At 41.9% G+C, this 13,023-nt stretch overlaps 1 protein-coding gene across 2 annotated transcripts in view; it reads left to right on the top strand.

Moving 5' to 3' along the window:
• Window positions 1-12,636, top strand: part of sash3 (SAM and SH3 domain containing 3) — a 28,564-nt gene extending 15,928 nt beyond the window's left edge. The window contains exons 2-9 of one of the 2 annotated variants that reach the window (XR_487739.2): window positions 2,732-2,818; window positions 3,800-3,946; window positions 4,497-4,638; window positions 5,210-5,361; window positions 6,818-7,027; window positions 8,873-9,023; window positions 9,695-10,248; window positions 11,148-12,636. Coding sequence is in view for 1 of the 2 variants with exons in the window: in XM_007891733.2 (XP_007889924.1) it covers window positions 2,732-2,818; window positions 3,800-3,946; window positions 4,497-4,638; window positions 5,210-5,361; window positions 6,818-7,027; window positions 8,873-9,023; window positions 9,695-9,885 (1,080 nt within the window). In the remaining variant the exon portion in view is untranslated. Of the gene's footprint in view, window positions 1-2,731; window positions 2,819-3,799; window positions 3,947-4,496; window positions 4,639-5,209; window positions 5,362-6,817; window positions 7,028-8,872; window positions 9,024-9,694 lie in introns of both variants that reach the window. The other variant, XM_007891733.2, reaches the window with a different exon arrangement.
• Window positions 12,637-13,023: the final 387 nt, after the last annotated feature.

Here is a 13,023-nt window from a genome sequence, read left to right as displayed (position 1 = left end):
CTGCAAAGACTCAATATCTCAATATAATAATTATTATATTATATAATATCTCCTCCAACCCTCTGCTTTGGCCCCTCCTTCTCCATTTTCAGATCACTCCTGAAGACCTTCCTCTTCGACGCGCTTACAGTCACCTCCCTCCACCCACCTAGCTTGGCTTCAGGCTCCGCCACTGTTAAGCGCTCCGAGACACTACTCTGCGTGAATGGCGCAATATAAATGCAAATTGTTGTTGTTGTAGAAGACACACTCATGGTCAGAGGAGCAGGAGTGATCACCAGACAGCTAACAAGGCATCTTGCATATTGTGATGTTTCACTCCCCAAATAATGCAATGTTTTAATCGTGGAAAATGATATTTGATTGTGTGAAGTGATTAAGGAGCATAATTATACTGCACCTCTACAGTGTTGTGATCGACAATGATTCATCATGTGCAATCATCAGGCTCTTGTTGTTCCATTAGCTTAGTGATTCATTGAATGGGCACATTCGCTGTTTGCATCACGACCCAGAAAAGTGATAATGGGAGGAATCCAACACTTTATAATAATCATTACGTTTAGTCCAGCATCTTTCACATTGGGAGGGGGACTTGAAGTGCTTCTTCACAGGATATGCTGTAAAGTATTGTGATTTATGTGCGAGATGTGACATTGAGCTCATCTCAGCAGTCAGAGGCACCAACCACTGCCTGGAAAATGGAGCCAGGCATTATCACTACTACTAATAATAATAATAACCCTTGCATCTGATATAGCACCTTATCATGTCATTGAGATGTCTCAAAGCGCTTCACAGAATATACTGTAAAGTGAATTGACTGTATATTTTGTGGGCGAAACGTGGCAGTCAATTGCACACAGCAGTGTCCCACAAACAGTCGTGGATTAAGTAACCAAATTATTATTAATAATAATACAAATTATTATTACCGCATCAATTACCACCATTGATTGGTATCATATCGATTCATCCCCATAACTGGATTCCCATCTCCCTGTACTCAGTGAGTCGTTGTGCTCCCCAATACTCAGGGAGGCGACCGTCCGTCCCAGTCATTGAGTTACTACGCCCTGAAACTCTGGAACCCTCTTCCTCAATCCCTCCGCCTTGCCCCCTCTTTGCCCACTTTCAGGTCACGCCTGAAGTGAAGACCTTCCTCTTCGGCCGAGTTCATGGTCACCACCACCAACCCCCCCACACCACCCACGTGTTCATGCTCCGCCACTGTAAAGTGCTCAGGGACACTACCCATGTACGCAAATAAATGCAAGTTGTTATTTAAATGGAGAGGGAGGTGGGGAAGGTTTTTTGGGGGGATTTGGAGAGGGCGCTGTGTATTCACAAAATGAATCATGCTGGAGTCCCAGCTGTAGACTTATTTGAGGAGACAGTTTTATCTCCTGGTTCAATAGTTTCCTAGCTCTCTCTCTCTCTCCTGTCAGCTCCCACTTACTATTATCTACCCAGCCACATCCTCTGCTTTTCAACCTCAGTGATATTTAGCGCAGATTGATGAGATCGACGACAATGAGGAATAGATAGCAGCAGCTTTCAAAGCTATGACACATCCAAGAGTTTACAAAACGTTCTTAAAAAACTGTTATAAACTTCGGAGCAGTTCAACACCACAACAGCTAAGGCCTTTGTTAATCCAACCTCAAGCTATTTTCCCCCACCCACGCACATTCTGTCACTCCATGCTCATGTGTTCATGTCGTTCACTGCATCATCTCAATCTATTTTTTTAGATTCTTATTTCAAGCCGCAAACTATGCACATATGTGGAACGACGTAAATGCAGAATTCGAACTTAGTAATACTGGATCTAAACCGAAAAGATCTTTCTATCTTTGTCAGGTTGTGACGATCAGATAAAGTAATTGCATGACCTTGCTTTTTTTTCTTAGAAATACTATTTCAGCCACCCGTGAATCCATCTCTAAACTTGTTCGGGGGAGTTATCTTGGGACATTTTTAAGGAGTCCACCTCCAGAGCTTTTTGAGAAAAAGTTATGCTCACAAGAAATTATTTCTCGTTGACCGCAAAATAACCGAATGACAACCATTATTTTAAAAGGCAGTTAATTTGCAGGGGTGTGGAGATGAGGCAGGTAGATGGGACTGAATGGATCACCCTTTCAATCCAGCACAGGCACAGTGGGCTGCGCTAGATGGCCTTTTTCTGTGCTACAGGTTTCGGTTGCTCTTTGTCTATGGAAAGAGAATGGGAATACCTGGCTCTCATCCTGCACAAGAGCAGACAATTTCAGAAAGCTCCTAAGTGTGTCGATAAATGCTTCACATTAGCCAAAAGAGAGTCCTGGCATTATTCGCACCAACACCAAAACTAATTCTTATATTAAAACCACTTTTAACCTGGATTCTCCAATGGGAGTTAGTCACAAACTCTTGCCGTTTCAAACAATAGACATCATTTCATAATCATTCTCTCTAAATATCTAACTATCATACCCCAGTGTACGTTTATCAGAGGGTTTAATATTACACAGAATTACACAGAATCTGCAGCACTAAAACAGGTCATTTGGCCCAACTACTTCATGCCAGTGCTTATACTCCACATGTGCTTCCACCATTCTTGTTTGTTATGTTTCCATTAGAAATCCCCACAAGTTAAGACAGTTTAGAATATCTGACAATTGTAAACTTTCTTGTGGCATAACCTAAACTCTTGTTGTTTGTTTGGTTCCTGCTCTCTCTGCAGAGGTCAAGCAGTTTCAAGCACTTTGAACGATCAAAGCCTCCAACATCCCCACTGGTGGCCGACAAGGAATTTGATCTTAATCAAGATGTAAGTCTGACAAACAGCTCAAAAACAGCAAGAATCTCAACATTTGGCCGAGACGTAAAACAGTCACCTGATTTGATGAAACAGTAGGAAAATGTACCTTAATCAGTTATATATATGCAGCAGGATTTTTAAAAAAAGAAATCTTACATTAAAAGCACTCTTATCTTATGTTTATCTAATGTTTTCTTATGTTTATCCTGGATTCTCCAATATATGTCAGTCACAACCTCTTGCAGGAAATTGGGGATAAATTTGCTGGCAAATGGCCAGTGCCAGCACAAAGGTTCCATCTCTCTCTCAAATCGTGGTTATCGACACCTTAAATTTGTTTTTTGCATTCTTTTATTATTGTAAATTCATGCGTCTGCTAATGTATTAAAGAAACATCAAATGCTTTTAAAAAAGTCACAAATTTTATCCCGTTAATTCATCAAGGCTAACAAAGCAATCTAAGTAAGAAAGAAAGTAAGAAAGTCAAAACGTTATTTATTTATTTTTTATTGTTTATTTATTATTGATTTATTTATTCATTCATTCATTCAATATATTATTACTATTATTACCCGCAGCCACAACGAGATAGTTTGGCACAACATGGATCAGAGGGATAATCCTCAGCTACAGTATTGATAAATAAAGCCTCTCTCAGGCTTTGCATTAGTTTCCCCCAAAATTCAGAGCACTGTTAGCCTGTGATGTGAGATTAATATGGAAAGTAAAAACAGTCAAATTGCTTCAAGTATATTCCCTAAACAAAACCATTGTTGGGTTCTTATCCTGGGGGGGGAGGATATAATACCAACAGAACAGCAAATTTCTCATTTAAAAAAGGGGAACTAGTATAGTAAATGATTGCAACATCCACAGCCGACAAGCTCAGTTTCCCAGTCTTTCATCTTTTACTGACCAGCTTGTATGCAAAGCTAAACGAGTGTGGTAACCGGTGCAAACCCCGGGTAAAATATTGTATTTTCCTTCCAGGCAGACTTGACTAACAGCATGGCAACTGGCACAGAGGAGACAAAATCAGGGAGCTCTAAACTGGGGAAGAAATGGCGAGCAGTTATTTCCCGCACTATGAACAGGAGGACTGGTCGAACGATGGCAAAGGCTTTAGCTGAAGAGAGGGTAAGAGCTACTCTATGGAGTCAGCACCTATTGTGGAGTCCTGTAGCAAATTGGTTAGAGCGCTCACCTCGCTAGCAAGAGGACCCGACTTCGATTCCCGGGCAGGATGAAACCTTAGGCAAGTTTCCTTACTCCTCAGTTTACCTAGCAGTAGGCAGGAACCTCATTGTTAGTCAATTTGCGGATCACTTTCTAGGGGTAATAATCCCTTAAAAAAATTTGTCACTCAATCCACAACTATTTGACAGATTATAAATTAATTACACTGCTGTGCGCAGTTGGCTGCCGCATTTCGCCCACAAAATATACATTTTACAATATATTCTGTGAAGTGCTTGTAGATGCCTCAACGACGTGATAAGGTGCTATATAAAACGCAGGGATTATTATTATTAATGTAATATATCTCTCAGTAAATCAAGTCTAATTTGTAACTGTGCTTGCTACTACCGAACCCTTCAGTTAAGGTGAGCAGAATGTTGGTGAAGACAGATAACATGCGGCGTAATTCCCGACACAAATGAAGCTCACCATTTCTTTTCTTCTCCAGTGTGAAAGTGGGGAAGAGGATCCCATGTCCCCAATGACACCTGATGAAGTTCTGCATATTAGGCTGGGAGCGAGGGTCTCACAGTCACCCAGTGAATCAGAGGAGAATCTCCACACTCCAATCAGCAGACAGGCGTCAAGCAGTGAGTATTGGTTAATGGAACGGAACCAACGTTCAGAAAGGATAGGAATGTTGCAAAGCTACTAAACTATCTTTACTCCACATAAATCGGTGAAAAAAAGTCATAGTAAATCTAAGTCTGAAAGTGAAAGTCGTCTGCTCCAACTTTAGTAACGTTCAGCAAAATTAAAACATTGCCGTTGGAATTGGGATCATGAAAAGTCGTCAGAAGATGACACTTAGCACTGAGAGCAAATACTCAGAGGGTAACACAGAAACAGAAGTAGGCCATTCAGCCCCTTAGGGCTGTTCCGCCATTCTACAAGATTTCAATGCTGTACCTGAAATCCAATTACGCATCCTTGCCCTGTATCCTTTAATACCCTGACCTAACAGATAGCTACCCACCCCATTGGAATAGATTGCTAGGAAGAGTGGTTGAGAGCAGGACACTGGACACAGATGATCTAAAGGTGAACAGATCGAAAAGGCTGAAGGGCGTCAACCTTAATCCAGCAAATCTTGCAATCAGTGCGCTCCGTCAAAATATTGTGGTTTTAACCGATCACCTTTGCTCGTGTTTGCTTGACCAGGTGGAGATCCATGCACACCAGACTCGGAACTCAGCAGCAGGGACAGTATGGACAACATGCGTCCTCCATACCTCGGCCCATTCTGTGGTCGTGCCAGGGTCCACACAGACTTCGTGCCAAGTCCATACGACGTTGATTCTTTGAAGCTGAAGGTAAGACAATCTGCTGTAAACGGCAGGATTTTCAGCTCAGTTTCTCATTGTTAAAGAGAACAAAAGAAGTCTCTTTTCGCAAAGAGTGGGGAGGATTCTCTATATCAATCAGTTGTTGGGGAGGCAACCATGTGCACGTTAACAAGCAAAACTGGACACACGGTTAAGAGAAAATAAAATTGAGGGATATGAGGAAAAGGCCGGGTTATTGGACTAAGGTTAGGATCTCGGATAATAATAATAATAATCCTTGCATTTGATATAGTGCTTTTCACGTCGGGAGGACGTCCCAAAGCGCTTCACAGAACACACTGTAAAGTGAATTGACTGTATATTTGTGGGCGAACGCGGCAGCCAATTGCGCACAGCAATGTCCCACAAACAGTCATAGATTGAAAATGACCAATTTATTATTATTTTTTGTTTTGGAGTGCTCATGTGGAGTCTAAACATCAGCTAGACTGGATAATAATAATAATAAATAATAATAATAACAATAATAATAATAATCCGTGCATTTGGTATAGTGCCCTCTCACTTCTCCAAGATGTCTCAAAGGGCTTCACAGATGAGCCAAGTGGCCTGTTTCTAAGCTCTTCCATCGATGAATCAATGAATCTTCAGTAGATGATAGTGGGATTTGTACCTGGCCTCCCGTTGAACGACTCAAAAACACAGAGAAACCAAAAAGGGAAAAGTTTAAATAAGAGACAAGAAGAAGGAATAAAATGGATCTGTGAGAGAAAATCATAGTCAGTGGCTTATTCACCTTACCCACGTACACCATCTCCTATCAGCCTGACTGAAATAAGAGCTCATTACAATTGTGATGAGAATCTTGATGATATCTCTCCAGGTCTTCAAACCTCAAGCAACATTGAGATGCAAAAATCAGGTCAGGTACGCTGGGTTGTTTTTTAATGTAATCAGGACATTAAAGCCCTTTATCACCAGTCGTTTCCCCCACAGTTGTTTTTTTTCCATGGTATCAGAGGAGGTGCTGAATGAGGAGCCAAGCGCTGGCTCAAGCTGAGGAATGCAACAAAGCCCAGAATACAAATTACTCCCTGATAAGGGATCAGGTCTCACCATCATACAGGATGGGGCATGTTAGATATTATCAATAGACCTATACTACCAATAATAATCCTTACATTTGGCATAGTGTCTTTCGTGTCTGGAGGACATCTCAAAGCACTTCATAGGATTTACGGTGAATTGCAGTGACTGTGTGTGTCTTGTAAGTGCTCTGAGATGCCGTCAGGCCTGAAGAGCACTATATAAATGCAAATCGTTATTGTTGAAGTAGGCAGATGTGAAATGCAGGTTGTCTTATACATTGCAAACCCACTCTTGGTGTATCAAAGTGCCGGACATTTTTACATTAGTTTTTACTGCAATGTCTCATTTCTAATGTTGCACCTTTTACCTACACTTTTACTTCTTTTATCGCCAGAAAGGGGATATCATAGACATCATCGAAAAACCACCGGTAGGAACGTGGACTGGGCTGTTAAAGAACAAACAAGGATCTTTTAAGTTTATCTATGTGGACATACTGCCAGAGGAGGAGAAACAGGAGCCCAGGAAATCGAGGATATTCAACAAGAATAAAAGGCCCAAACCCAAGAACTTGCAAGAGTTACTGAACAGGATCAACCTGCAGGTGGGATACTCTTAACTTATAACAATAATAATAAATGATCCTTATAATTGGTACAACACCTTTCACAGCACCAGCATTTTGGAAGGATGAGATCAATGGGTGGGGGAGGATCCCTTTCATCTGAATCTCTTGTGCGATCATATCGCAATAGCCATATATTTCCTCCTCGAGTTATATGTTTCTTGGAAGGGTAACACATAGATATTTCGCAGGTCACACCAGTGGCTGAATCGTGCATTTCCTGTAAGATATTCTGCTGCATATCACACCCCTATGACGTTATTGATTGAGCTGTGGACGTTCTTATAAAAACGTCCTGCTTAGTAACCTGTCCCTAAGCTACTCTGCGGTGAACTGTTCCCTTAGACAGAATGCACGTCCAATCATCAGATTAATCAGTTGTTAAAATTAGCACCGATTTGTTTGAGATGTTTATGGAACAAATTACTCAAAGTGATGTATTCCTGTACTGCTCAATTATCCAAGCAAAGAGGTGGGTATGTTACTGTGGCTGCTTTTTCTGGAACCATCCGTTGCTGTAGAAGTCTGAACCAAAGTGAATAAGAAATTGCCACCGATTTTCTTCCTTATTTCTTCTTCCCCCACACCCCACCCTCACCAGGCAGTACAATGCAGCAACAACAACAACTTGGCCTTCACACGGGGCAGCACGTCTGAGTGCTTCACAGACCAAGGCAATCATTGTGTGGTCAGCAACAAACTACATTCTAGACACGTTCTGTTGCAGCATTCTAGACACAATTGCTTCTTTAAAGCTTTAATTAATGATCGTGTTATCCAAAGTTTAAATTAGCTGAATTTATTATCCGTTTCCCCAAGTGGTTTCAGTATTAGAAATATTGCACACGCATAGTTACAAACACACAGTAAAGCCCACCACAAGGCAGCTAGTTGCACTGAATCGTATGTTTCAGATAGTGTTACCCTGCACCTTGTGCAGAATCTAGCACATTGACACATTAATGCACAATCTGCTGCACTCACAACAGCAAGGAGCATTTTATTTTGTTTTGGGGCAACTGGGTATCTGACACATGCCAAAGAGTATCCAAACCAAACAAAGTTCTACATAAGTAGGCCACCTAATCATGGAAAGTTCCCCTCCGTCAGGATCGGAATGCGTACTCTCTTCCTGGAAGTGCGCACTCCACTTATCCAATTCCAGGAAGTATTAGGCGCAGAATGACAAGAATCAAGGCTTGGGGACCCCAGAGTGTGTATTGGGTTACTGCTGGAATTTAAGCAGCTAAAACCGCGTAGTTTGTTTCAGGAAAGACTTTTTCCGGAGTCTTGAATTCAATTAGTCGCTACAAGAGTGAATGATACAAGCACATTGATAAATGAATGTATTAACTCATTCGGACAAATTAAAATAAAATCTTTGCATTTAAAATAACTTCATCGATACATCTCAGTGCTTGTAAATGCTGTTGCTGTGTATTTTATAGAGACAGAGGGAAGATGGCCAGGGTTAAATAGGGAAGATGAATGAATATCATGCGGTTTTATGATGCGGTCTTTGTGATTCAGGAACTAACCTATAATACTTTCCCCAAGAGATGGAGTGTTAAAGTTAGTTATCAGGGTGACTATGGAAGGAATAGTCCTGACTGATGAAACAGGCTCTTGTTTCGCGCCTGGTTTTACCACATTGTCTAATTTCTCTAAATCCAAGTAATTGCGAGGATTGATGTCCTCTGTAGTGCAGCGCATTGGGATTTACCTTCATCCAGTGCCATTCAAGCCTTAAGCTTCTTTGGATACTGTGTTGATCCACACTGTGCGTTTGTGTTGAAATGTCGGCATTTGTTGCCTCCTTTGCAGGAACACATCTCCACACTGCTACTGAATGGTTACCAAACGCTGGATGATTTTAAAGAGCTGAAAGAGACACATCTGAAAGAACTGAATATCACAGACCCTGAGCAGAGAGCTAAACTGCTGGCTGCTGCTGATCTACTCCTGGACTACGACAGTAAGTTGGCTTCTTGAGCTGTATGTCCATTATCAAAGGGCTGAAGAGAGATATCCACAGAATATTGGTGACAGCTCCTGGTAGAACAATGAACAATTTGGGGTTATATATAACAATAATCCTTGTGATTGATATAGCGCCTTATCATATCATCGCAACGTCTCATAGCGCTTCACAGGGTTTTACTGTAGTTTTAAATGTAGTGACTGTACATTTGCAGCCGAATGCAGCAGCTAATTTGCGCATAGCAATGACCCACAAACAGCCATGAAGTGAATGACAAATTTTATCAGGGGGATTGTTGGTCAGAGGAACTCCCTACTCTTTGAGGAATGCCATGGGATCTTCAATGCCTATATGAACAAGCAAGCGGTGTCTCGAGTTAATGTCTCATCTAAAGGATGCCACCCCTGATAAAGCAGCTCTCCCTTAGCACTGCAAAGCAAAGTCCCAGCGTGAGACACCGAACCGGGTAGCGTCTCAGAGCGCTCGACAGTGGAGGAGCCTTACAACGGACCAGGGGATGCGGGGATGGGGGGGGGGATGGTGATCGTAAGCACAGTCGAAGACGAAGGTTCCTTGTTGCGTATTTCACCCCAATTTGTCTCATCTAGTGCTTGTGTGGTGATCCTCTGTCTGTGTGCACATAGTAACAGCGTTTAACCTTCCAGCTGGCAGTGATACAGAAGAGCAAGGAGAGAGCAGCGGTGTGGATTCCCAGCACTTGAGCTCCAACCCAATGTGTGACATTCCACGGGATTCAGGCTGCTACGAGTGTTCAGAGAACCTGGAGAATGTCCGGGAAGAATCCGAGTCAAACAGCACTGAGGAACAGCCACAGAATGCCCCTTCTGAGAACTAAGCCTGACCCACTTGCAAAGGAGTTTAGACTAGTGCTGACACCTAGTGGCTTAAAGAATCATTGTGGACCATCTCGAAATCTGAAGTAGCATTTCTGCACTAAAGTGCAACCGACAGCAACAGAAGTTTAAAGTACTCGAAGATTGTGAATTGCTCTTTTTGTTTAGTATCCCAAATCCTGCTGCATGGTATTCGGTCGATAAAAATTTAGACAAAGGAATAATTATTGGAAGCGTTAGGTGTGTCCGTGTTGACCATTCCCCACGTTTGTCACCAGGAGGTGCTGTTTCTCTAGATTTACACATTTCTTATAAATTCTTACAACTTTTCACCAGTCCGACATAAGGACCAGGGATGCAGTGAGGTACAGTCACTTGTATGTTCTTTGCAATCTTTTGTGCAATGCAACGTGTAGAGAGAGTGTATTTTGTAGGCAAACGCGGCTGCCAATTTGCGCACAGTAATGTCCCCCAAACAGATGTGAAGTGAATGACCAAGTTGAGTAGCAATTACAGGATCAAACCTCGGTGTTTCTGTAGCTTGGATCTGATAATCACACTGCAGCACTGCTCAGCTTGAACGCGTTCTCTCTTCGCTTCGTTTCAAATGTACGTGTATTATACGCACGCCTAACAGGGAAGCGGCACAATTCTATAGCAGCAAAACATCACACGCTCTCTTAAGGTGTGGCAAGAGAAGGAACGTTAATAATCCTTGCATTTGATACAGCACCTTATCACGTCTTCGAGACGATTCAAAGCGCTTCACAGAATATATTGTAAAGTGAATTGACTATAACATTTTGTGGGCAAAACGCAGCAGCCAATTGCACCCAAACAGTCGATGATTAACTGACCCGATTTTTTTTAAATACAACCCAAACTGAGAAGTTCCCATTACACATTGGATTCTGACACAAGTGGAAGAAAACATTTGAACATTATTGCAACCTGTATCCTCAAATTATTGCTTTACCAAAGGTCTATTGACAATGGATACAGCGGCTGAAATAGGGAAAGCCAGATGTTATTCTCCTGCTTGACTGCTGTGTGTTTCAGTCAGTCAGTCACTCACAACCATTGCTGGTTATCCATCGGTTCAGAGCTAAGCTCATCGAACCCTCCCCTCTGCGCTTGACAGCTGTACATAGAAAGAAGAACTTTTATAGGTTCTCAATTGCCTCAAAGTGAAATTATTATCGAGTGTCGTGGCGTTTTGTAAGCAAACACAGCAACCGTTTCTGTTTTTTAATAATACACACAGCGAGATCCCGCAAAGAAGCATGAGATGAATGACCAATTTATCGTTGGGACTGTTGACCAGGACACGAGGAGAAACTCCATTCTCTTTTCAAATAATGCACCTCAACAGTCCGCCTGAACAGTCCGGCAGGGCTTCAGTGTAACATCATTCGCAGGACACCAACTCAGACAACGCAGTGCACCTTCAGCACCAAGATTTTACTTTTGTGATTTTATGGATGGCTTTTTCCTGAGAAACATCAATAACCCTGAAAGATTTGCATTATTTTTGTCTGTCTTCTTTAACCACTGTCCTTTTCGATGCTCTTTCTGAAGGGTTTTCAAGCCTACTAAAAACGTGGAATTTAGCCAAAATAAGCTCATTTAGTACGAACAGCACAGCACGTCAAAGACTTTCAGTAAGTTCAAATCGCTTCAACACTTAATTTAGCTCCATCTCAGTTGGATTCAGTAATCTAGATCTCAACAGACAATAGGGAAGGGAGGGGGGGGTTTGCTGGAGGAACAAGATCAGATGGGCCAAAGGACCTTCTTCAGCGAACCTTGTGTGATCTTGTGAGTTCCCCTCCTGTTATTGGCACTCATTGGTTAAAAACTGAATGATGTCAACCCGGTAGACGGAAGAGAATTGAAAGCTGATGCTAACTCTTTGGAAGTCTCACCAGAAAGGCAATGAGCAGAGAGGAGCGATGTATCCCATTTGGAGAGTCAGTTAAACACAACAGCCTTTGCTTCGATTCCCTTCATTGGGAATGGGAAGGGCAGAAAGCGAGAGCAGTCAAGAGACAGACAACTCGGGAGCTAATTGGCTTTGTTGCCAGCAGCAGTGTAACGACTTCTAGATCATAAGGCTTTATTCAGGCAAAAATGTGAAATGCCTGCAAGTGGCCCGCTTCTTCCAAGCTCGCTGTGTAGTTACAGGTGTGGAGATGCTGTGAGGAAATAAAGGTCGCAGATCTCGACAAGCAGAGGGAATAGGAGGCTCTCAGCGCATTAAATGCCGCTCAGAGAATTTGGGTCAATTGCAAAAGGAACACAGAAGCCATTTTAAGTTTTTGAGTGTGTCATGGGAGCTGCCTTTATTTTTGAAAGCAGTACTATTTCATTATTTTACTGTTCGTTCTTTTTTTTAATGAATTGTGGGGAAGCGAGAGGTTGTTTCGAATCTTTCATTCAAACTTGCTTGTTTTTTTTGGAACAGAAATTTACACTGTTTTTTTCTTCTACGCAACAAAAAACCACCCATAATTTTGCAGGCGACAATCACGCAGACAGCAAGACACGCCACATACATTTTACGGAACGTTGCGCACTGCTCAGGGACATATTCTTGATACTCTTACAGCGGTTAAATTTTTTTGTACCTGGATTTTCTACTTATAAAAGCAGCAAATTCGAATGTTCTTTGGTTTCGTAGTTAGAAATGTGATAAGCAAATGGCTTTTATATTGGAGTCTACATACCTTAAATAAAATGTTTCTCTGCCTAAATTCGTATTTTCTTCTTTTTAATCTCGTAGTTTAAAAATTACTTCCTCTCCTTTATTTTATTACACACACCATCTGTTTTCCGACTAGTTGTCTCAGAAGGACTGCATCCATCACAGAAAATGCCAGGAATAATATTTGCATTGATACAGTTATTTGTCACCGTTGTCGAAAGGTCTCAAATCACTTCACAGGCGTTTTCTGTGAAGTGTTGTGATTCATGTATGTGGACAAACGAGGCACACAGTTTTTGTGTGCAGCAGTGTCCCACGAACAGCCATTACGTGAGTGATCAATTTTATTTAATCTGGGGGTTTCGTTGGCCAGGACACCAGGAGAAACTCCCTTCACTTTTCAAATAGTGCCATGGGAACTTGATGTCCATCTGAA

Source organism: Callorhinchus milii, unplaced genomic scaffold (genome assembly GCF_018977255.1).
Source record: "Callorhinchus milii isolate IMCB2004 unplaced genomic scaffold, IMCB_Cmil_1.0 Scaffold15, whole genome shotgun sequence".
NCBI lineage: Eukaryota > Metazoa > Chordata > Chondrichthyes > Chimaeriformes > Callorhinchidae > Callorhinchus > Callorhinchus milii.
Note: the sequence above shows the minus strand (reverse complement) of the source record. Positions and strands in the feature narration are given on the sequence as shown.